The 8,865-nt window shown below is 34.8% G+C and overlaps 2 protein-coding genes across 4 annotated transcripts; both read right to left on the reverse strand.

The window, feature by feature from the left end:
• Window positions 1-2,647, reverse strand: LOC105132067 (histidine-containing phosphotransfer protein 5-like). Its single transcript, XM_011035350.1, has 6 exons — window positions 2,191-2,647; window positions 1,801-1,931; window positions 1,622-1,690; window positions 1,341-1,412; window positions 773-845; window positions 1-399 (listed from the first exon to the last, which is right to left on the reverse strand). The coding sequence occupies exons 1-6, from the start codon at window positions 2,251-2,253 to the stop codon at window positions 349-351; spliced, it is 459 nt and encodes a 152-aa protein (XP_011033652.1). The 5' UTR covers window positions 2,254-2,647; the 3' UTR covers window positions 1-348.
• A 3,027-nt stretch (window positions 2,648-5,674) lies between these two features.
• On the reverse strand, window positions 5,675-8,844 carry LOC105132068 (receptor-like cytosolic serine/threonine-protein kinase RBK2). 3 transcript variants are annotated; one of them, XM_011035353.1, is made up of 9 exons: window positions 8,307-8,844; window positions 7,866-8,234; window positions 7,456-7,707; window positions 7,230-7,384; window positions 7,044-7,123; window positions 6,812-6,947; window positions 6,548-6,697; window positions 6,255-6,273; window positions 5,675-6,167 (listed from the first exon to the last, which is right to left on the reverse strand). In XM_011035353.1, exons 2-9 carry the CDS (start codon window positions 8,224-8,226, stop codon window positions 6,130-6,132), a joined length of 1,191 nt encoding a protein of 396 aa, XP_011033655.1. In that variant the 5' UTR covers window positions 8,227-8,234; window positions 8,307-8,844; the 3' UTR covers window positions 5,675-6,129. The 3 variants fall into 3 exon arrangements, with proteins under 3 accessions (XP_011033655.1, XP_011033654.1, XP_011033653.1); XM_011035352.1 differs by having other exon boundaries at window positions 5,675-6,273; window positions 7,866-8,232; XM_011035351.1 differs by having other exon boundaries at window positions 5,675-6,273; window positions 7,866-8,235; window positions 8,304-8,844.
• Window positions 8,845-8,865: the final 21 nt, after the last annotated feature.

Here is an 8,865-nt window from a genome sequence, read left to right on the forward strand (position 1 = left end):
TAGTTTTTTAACGGAAATATTATTTCTTTATAGAAATTCATCTTCTACATTGCATTCTACGGCTTCCACATTTTTAGACTACTGTGATTTTCTAAAGCATGATGGGCCTAGAGACAATATGAAGACTAGCATTCTAGTCAGATATATGCAAATTCAGACCTCTGAAAAACAAACAAAACATGCACTTTGCAGCATCAGATGTAGAATCCTCATTAACTGCTACTCCACACACAAATTCTCAAGTCAAAGCTGCTTGAACTCAGTCTAAGTCTAAGACAATATGAACATCTGAAACATCAACCTGCACCTTCCTGCTCCTGTCAAAAGGGAGTAGGGTTTTAACAATACCTATTGCATCGCAGGAATTGATCCTCCAGCAGCGACTATCTGTTGCTCCAGCTACAAAGTCCAACAAAGGGGGAGTAAAAATGAATGCTAACATTAAGATACTAAAATCACTGATATTACAATAGATACAGATATTGAACAAGCAAGCTGTTTTTGTGTTTCTTGATCACCAAAAAGACAAAAAGATGGTAAAGGAAACTCTTCCCGCAATTCTGCTTTACAACACAAGATCAGGAGCTGGAAGTTAAATCAAATGAAGCAACGGACAGCAACGATGCTGTTGAAACATATGAGGCAATTTTTTTCAAGGCACGTAGAGCAATGAGCTTATTTTCTGTCATATAAACGGATGAAATAGATGGTGGGAATGCTTTCTTTGATTATCAAATACCTCCTAGGAAACTAAAAACTACCTTAAACTTACCTTGAATAAAGCTTGAAGATTGTTCTTTAGTTGAATGCACTCATGATTCACTTGTTGGAGACATCTCATACACCTGCACCGACAATTTTTAAATCCATAAAAATCCCCTACAACCATCATAGACTTGAATAAAAGCACACGACTGGATTATTCATATGCAAGAAGATCCAGATGACCATTCTTAATATCACATCAGTGAATCAGACTCCACTCACAGATGCTCAGACACTCTGACAGATTGATAATGTAATTTCAATATATAAAAAAAGCAATATAAGATTAAACCAATTAATTAGCTAATAACATTCAAAATAAATAAATAAGAGTTTTCATCCCCTAGCTTCCATCTAAGATTAACAATTAAGAGGAACAGATTAGGATACCCATCCATCATGATCGAGTGAAATTTAAATTAAAGAAAAAAGTTTAATTTGATTTTTTCACCTAAATCATATGTGATCTCCAATAAATCAGCATACTTAGTCGAGGGTTTTATAATAGAGAAACTTCCAAGCGCAATTGGCCAACGTTAAAAGGACATGCAATATAAGGGTGAAGAGAAGCTTACCCGTCACGGTTTTGGCCTTCACAGTAAGTCTTGAAGGCAATGCAGACATTTTGAATTCTTGCTGCGCCAATGCTGTTAACCATACAAAGGAATACTGTAAGCAAACAAATACTAAAAGAAAAAAGCGACACAAGTGTCGAAATATCCCTGGGAATGTATTAGACTAACACTAACATTGTTGCAGCAAATGGATTCAATAAACATTTGTATGCGATCCCAGAAATGACTAGAGCACGAATTAGCAATCAACGATCCAATCAGGAAATGAGTTTGAAAGTTACCTAGAACTACTACCCTTCAATTGATGAACATGAGAATCTACCTGCTTGAAATCTACAGTCTGCTGTTCTCTGAACGTAAAAGAAATAACCCAAACAAGTAATTTTGGAATCAAACTTAGTAGATATATAAGAAATCCAAGAAACTAAAGACAATAAAGGTTATGGAGCAACACACTCACAAAGCTTTGGCCATATTGTTAAAGAGCTTCTCACAATCTTCAAAGAAAAGAGACACCACTTCCACCACAAAACCAGGACTGCTCTCATCTTGCAGCTTCTGCAGCTGAGTAAACTGATCGTCCACAAAACCCTTCTCAAAACCAAAAACACCCATTATTTTAAAAACAAAATATCACCCAAGAAGCTTATTCTACCAAGCTTAATCTTCATCGATTTTGTATTCTAAAGATATTAAAAACAAAACAAAAATGAATTCTTTTTTGTATCCTAATTATGATTTTCCCAGAAACACTCTCCATAGAATTAAACAGAGAGGATGTTTAGAAAGGAACAATCAACCATCCTTTTAAAAAATCCAACGAAACAGAAAGAGAGATATCCATACTGACCTCTCGGTAGAGAAAAGCTGAGAAATCAGCAATCTGTCCCCGCAACTGACTGAGAAGATCCATGGATTTGGGTTTTCAAAGAGTAAAATGTTTGCAGGGACTGGGAGTAGTTGACAATACTAACATCAATCAATCAAACAGGATTCTTTTCTGGCTTCGCCTTAAATAGTCAAGTACATATGACCTTCAGGAAATGCTCAGGTTTCCAAGAAACTCCCTAATGACTAATGAGTTGCCCAAAACTGAGAGAGAAGCAGGATTCTCCAAGTGGATGAGCCATTCAATTATTCACTGTTTTTGGCCTTTCCTTTTCTCTCTTCCTCTTGTTTCTGGGATGGTACCTGGTGCATAAAAGATTGGATTCCATGGAAGAAAAAAAAAATCTTATCCTTGCACTACCAGCTCATGGTCGGCTCAATCTGGTGAGGTGGTGTCCACTTTGGCCACTAATTTTATAGTTTTTTCCCAACTCCCACGTCAGGCAATTCATGCGATTGTGACTTTGACAATCCTTGTAAGCCTAACACCATTTTAGTACTCATCCGATGTAAGATCGTGCCTAAAATTAACATCAGAAAATATTATGTTATTTCTCCAAGTTATGTTGCGAATCGAGCTAAAATTTCTTGAATATAAAAATAAATCAAGATAAAAATAAATAAATCAAGTATATAAATAAAAATTAAAACTGGAAAACCAGTGATAACGTAGTTTGATAATATATTTATTTTATTTTTAAAAAATTATCCCACCTTATTGGATAATCAATATTGTTCGATAATAAATATTTATTTTCATCCAGAATATCGAATGATTATTATTTTTTAATATGAACTTATTTGAAATGATGAGATTTTGTATCTCTGATTAGATAATATATTAAAACGAAATTTTCTAACCAATTCCTTAACTAAAGGACCCCTTTTCTTTTTGTAAGTCTATGCATTGATTCAACGATCTACAACATTAAACCTAGCGAGAGCTTGTTGCTGCAATTCTTAACCTTTTTTTTTTTTTGGAAAGTTTTCCTGAGGATTGTAATTAATAATTCTTCGACGGCCTGTTTGTATGGCTTCTCTTCAGGCTATTCAATTTCTCTTCCACAAAAACTGACATCAATCACGAAATTGTTCTTCTTGTAGGAGGTGATTGGAGAGGTAGCATCCGCCTGTGACGGTGGCATGGGTTTTCTGCGAAGGCTACGGCGCCTGGGCCTCTCAGGCCAGTCCGTTTCCTCTTGGCCATCTTATTTTTTGAAAAAAATTCGGGGAGTGGTTGGAAAAACAAGATGAATTTTTCTCTAATTCTGTTACTCCCCTGAAACCACAGAATAATAAAAACAAATAATAAAGTTGTGGGCTGGAAGTGAAATTTAAAATGCTACAGGGGGCTGAAAACAAATAAAGATTTCTTTTATTATTTTGTTAATTAGTAATCCAATCTAATTGCTCCCCCATGTAACAATTTTTTTTTGTAGCTCTAGAAGAGCAATATTTTCTAATGTTGAATAGTTCTAAGATGAAATTGATAGAATTTACTAGTTTGGAATGAAATCGAGAATTATTTAATATTTAGTAATATAATCTAATTTACTAGTTGCTAATCATAATACATAAAAGCAACAAAGTTAATGTATATTTTCAATGCTCTACGTATATTCAAACAATAGTTATATAAGAAAATGTCATTATTTTTTTTTAATATGAATTTGGCTACATGTAAGGTCATTTATTAAGAATTTATTCTTCCAAGAGGTTACCAATAAACATCATGATTGGAAGGTATATTATTGGCTCCCCCCAAATTTACCATTAATTTCACTCATTTAGTGGCATCACAAGAAAAACAATACAACAATAATGAATAACTCATCAGCTCACTTAATTTGTTATGCAAGCATCATACTAAGATATTGCTTGAGAATATAAGTGAAATTGTATTTTTTAAAATTTTTATTTTTTTATGGTTTATAATTGTTTTGATATGCTGATATTAAAAATATTTTTTAAAAATAAAAAAGTTATTTTAATATATTTTTAAGTTAAAAATACTTTAAATAATAATCAATACCATACTTTTAAATACCCTTTAAAAATGAATAGAAGAAAGAAATGAATTATTGTTGTAGTAGAAACATAATGACCATGCATAGAGAGACAAAACTTTATTTGGACGCCAATTCTTTTTCTTTTTTTAAAAAAGGACATGACTATAGAGAAAAAGAAGGGCTTTGTATTAAAATAAAAAAGGAAAAATAATTTCAGAAGAATTAATAAGCTTTCAAAGGATTGTAAGTGTGTGTTTGGTATTTTACTATAAAAGATTTTATAGATGTGATTTAAAAAAATTATAAACTATAGGTTTTCCTCAATGAGAAAATTTTTAATAAAATTTGTGTGAAATTATAATTTATATTGATTAACTAAATATTTTTAAAATTATAATTAAAGTAAAACATAATTTCAAAGATATCACATCACATTCCCAAACGGTCAATAAAATTTATGAATAGGGGAAGAGGGAATTATAATTGGAAAGCAACGTTTCACCTTTTTTCCATTTTGTTTACCTTTTTTACACATTATTGCTCATAAATGCCCTTGTTAAGAAACTCAACCAATCAAGTTCATCAGCCCAATATTTTTAGCAATGATAACCACTATAATTAATTAAAAACAAATGTAACTGATAAAATTAAATACTGCACATAACCATTGATTTACTGTATTTATTATTGAAATAACACATTAAAGGCTAAAAAAGTAGTGACTATATGGCTGTAAATATAGAGAAGTGAAATGTCCATTTATGATGCAATATTAATGCATGCTATAATCTTGTTATAAAAAAATATATATTCAACTTAATGCATGGGAGGAAAACACTTGTAGAATTAACTTGAGCCCTAAAAATTTGAACCCAAAACTTAGTCTTTGGTAGGTTTAGTATATACATAGCAATGATTATTTTTCAACATATTTTTAATTAAAAATATATTAAAATAATATATATTTTTGAAGACTAATTGAACTTGGAATTTGCTGGAGGGTGAGTTTAGGGATCCTTGTACAAATCAAGTGGTGTTGAGAGCCATGACGTTGCTAAAAAGAGAGTATTTTGGGTCGCACTCATCAATGATTACTGCTCTGGTGGACTGAATCCCTTGGTGTATCTTGCTTGGGCTACTAAACCCACTTAGCCTGTTTGTTCTTTAATGGCCATACTGTACCGAATGACTTTTTTTCTTTTTTCCCAGTATTCAATTCCTGTGTAACGCAGACAAACGAAACTATACTGGTAGGATAGGGAGCACAAACCCAAATCTGATCCAAGTAGTAAACTTCACCATGGTCCCCAAGCTAGCACCTTCCATGAATTTATTATGAGACTCCATCTGCAAAATGTATACACAGAGGGGAAAAACACTAGGGAAGAACATGTCAAATGCACGGAAAGACTAACTAATTTGAAGGGCTTCCAAAAATCAGGAGGGCTCAAGCTCAAAATCGTGAATAACAGAAGAAAGCGTGTATGCAAAATTGGGAAACAGAGTTGGAACTCTATACTCATGATTCTATTATACACATGTCGTTAAGTTCTAGGACTCTACCCTGTACATATAAGTTGGAAAACAATGGCATCCTTCTCCTTTTGTTCCAAAACATTCTCTCTTGATGTTTCCCATTTATGTACACAAGTTTAGAAACATCGTCTTTCGTTTGTTTCACGAGCTCCCTCTTCTTCTTTTTCCACCTCTGATATGTTGTTTAGCTGCTCTCACTCTGATTTCACATGTGAGCGTGAGTTGGTACAAAATTTGGCAATACCATCTCCTTGTTTTCACAGGAAAAGTAAGAAATCTGAGGTTCTTGCTTCATCAGAACTGCCGAAAGAGACGGAAATGGTGATTGATGTCAAAACCCAAATCAACCTGTCAGGTCAATTGATATGTCTGTTCTTGGGTGAGTTGTACTCCTCTGCACCAAGGAGTTTTTCATTAAGAAAAGCTTTTCGAAAAAATGGCAATCGGATTTTTTTCATACACTTCAAGCAGCTAAGGTTACCATTCAGAATCTGGACAACCTGCAATCCAAGTTCAAAGGCAAATCAACATATTTTTTAGTCATCTTATGCAAGCGGTTCAATTGTCGACTATGGAACACAAAGTTAATATAGCCTACAAGAAAGTGCTTCATCATAATAAGATTGAGACTGATAAAATATTTGAAAGACAAGATTTTTGAGTTTTATGCCATTTAAGTCCTATTTGGATGTTTATCTGACAGCCGGGGTTTAATAATTAGTAACTAATAGAGATGGTAACATATGATCTTGACTTTCAAGTAAGATGGCACACCTGAATCATGTCAGGCCGCCGTATCGAAGATTGTTGTATGCATAAAGAAGCAGCCAAGAGCACAAGATTCATTTGTCGAGCATTGTAATCATCAACAAGAGCAGGATCAACTAGCTCTCCAACCTCGTTGTTCTTGAGTAACGGTTTTGCCTAAAAAATAAGATCAACCAATTCATAATTAGCACCCTCTCAGTACATTGCTACAGTTGTTCTTTCCGAGTACTTGCCTGCATGCAAGCAAGAAAAGGTATATGAAAATCATACCCACAATACAAGGCTTTGCTGCGAGTAATCCAGAGCTCGCCGTCCCGTGACTAGTTCCAACAGCAGTACACCGAAGGCAAAAACATCAGTTTTCTCGTCTACTATTCCATGCATCAAGTATTCCGGAGCTAGATAACTGTGACAGGCAGAAATTGAAGTAATAACTTCAAACAGTCAAATACATATTGAATAGAAACAGTAGAAAAAGGAAATGAGTCTTAGCTTTACAAACCCGAATGTGCCTTCAAATTTGGAAACAGTGTGGTGAGTCCAGTGCTCTGGTAGCCACTTTGCAAGACCAAAATCACAAATCTGAAAAAAAAATTAGTTAGGTTGTTTCTTTTTTGCTGACAAACACAATTTGTTATCCATCTAGAAAGGAAATCAAGAATAATAAACAAGATCTACTGCTTGATACCTGAGGCTCAAAGTCCTCTGTAAGCAAAATGTTTGCAGCCTTAATATCTCTATGTATTATTCTTCTTTGGCAGCCCTCGTGAAGATAGAGTAAACCATGAGCTGTCCCTAATGCAATCTTATACCTGATATGCCATGTCAATCTCTCTTTTGAACCTATAAAATTTAGCACTTGTTAGAAAACGAAAGGCATTTAAAAATGGAGAACTTGGCATTCATGAACTAACCATAAAGAACTGAAGCTAAGCTCCCATGTGGAGACAATTCAAGAACAAGGTGCATTCCTCCTTCAATTCCATAACCAATCAATTTAGCTGTGTTGGGATGGTTCACATGGGCCATAATCCCCATCTCAGATAAAAAGTCCCCAATAATCTCATCAGTTGTTCCTCGTGTTAAACGCTTGATTGCAACAATTTTCCCATTTTGCAAACACCCTTTGTAAACTTCAGCATAACCGCCTTTTCCAATCAGATTTTCTACACAAAAGGAAAAAAAAAAAAACTAAAATCCTTAAAACAGTTTATTCTATTATCCAACAAAAACCTCCACATTTCTGAAAATTAAGCCATGTTTAGAAGGGAAACAAGGAAGAAGAAGAAGAAGAAATGGAAGCATCACGGAACAGAACAAGAACCTTGGCTGAAATTGTTTGTCGCGGCTTGGAGGTCAGAGAGAGTGAAGTTGATCCTTGGAGACTTAAAATTGCTCGAATCAGAATTCGCAAAGAGATTCGTTATAATGTTTTCTCTCATGCTACTGCTCTTTCTCATAGAGAGCTTTAGGACACCGAGAGGATGCAATGTTGCTAAAGATTTCTTCGATCTACTTCTAAGTAACTTGACAAATCCATGCCAACGGGAGGCATTTTTTGAAACCTTTTGCGCAGCCTCAGCATCCGATGTGGGGTCTTTTGAAGAACAACTCTCTGATTCTTCAGTCTTAAAGTAGTCTTCAAGAACTCCAACCGGAGAGCTTGCATCCTCCTTTTTCTCCATGTATATCTAAAACATGCGATAACTTAGTATATTGCAATAGAGAAATGTAGAATTGAGACGTGAAACGGTGGAGATGTTACCTGGACCAGGAAGGGGCAGAGACAGGAAAAACAGAGTATTGGGTTTTTGCTTTATCCACTAGTTAACAACAAACAGTAGATTTTAGCAAGTGTGCTCCTCTGTTTTCCCTGGTGAGAGCAAAGCATGAGAAGAAAGAGGGGGGAGACAGAGGACATGAAAGGAAAACAGAGGCCTAGCGTAAGTGAAAAGAGAATGGCAACAAAAGAAGATATTTCAGGCCATAGGATAGGAGCCTATTACAACAGATAGATAGGTGGCGGAAAATCAATCAACCAGTGAAAACATAAAACAAAGATGCTTCAACTAAAAACCAAAGATTTCCCCAGACAGAGAAGAGAACAGAAGAGACAGGGAATAAAAGGAGTGCATAAATAAAAATATATAAAATACTAGTTTAGGTAGTAGAAGACATTTTTTTTTTGTTTTTGTATCCAAGCAGTGTATGAAAGTAGAAGAGAAGGCGAGAAGGAGAATCTGAATTTTATCAGAGAGATTCGCAGGCAACGTCGCATCAAAGCAGAGGAAGGACAGAGAGAGAGGGGGGCGGGGGGGGGGGGG

The sequence above is a fragment of the Populus euphratica genome, unplaced genomic scaffold, assembly GCF_000495115.2.
Source record: "Populus euphratica unplaced genomic scaffold, PopEup_1.0 scaffold26.1, whole genome shotgun sequence".
Classification (NCBI taxonomy): domain Eukaryota; kingdom Viridiplantae; phylum Streptophyta; class Magnoliopsida; order Malpighiales; family Salicaceae; genus Populus; species Populus euphratica.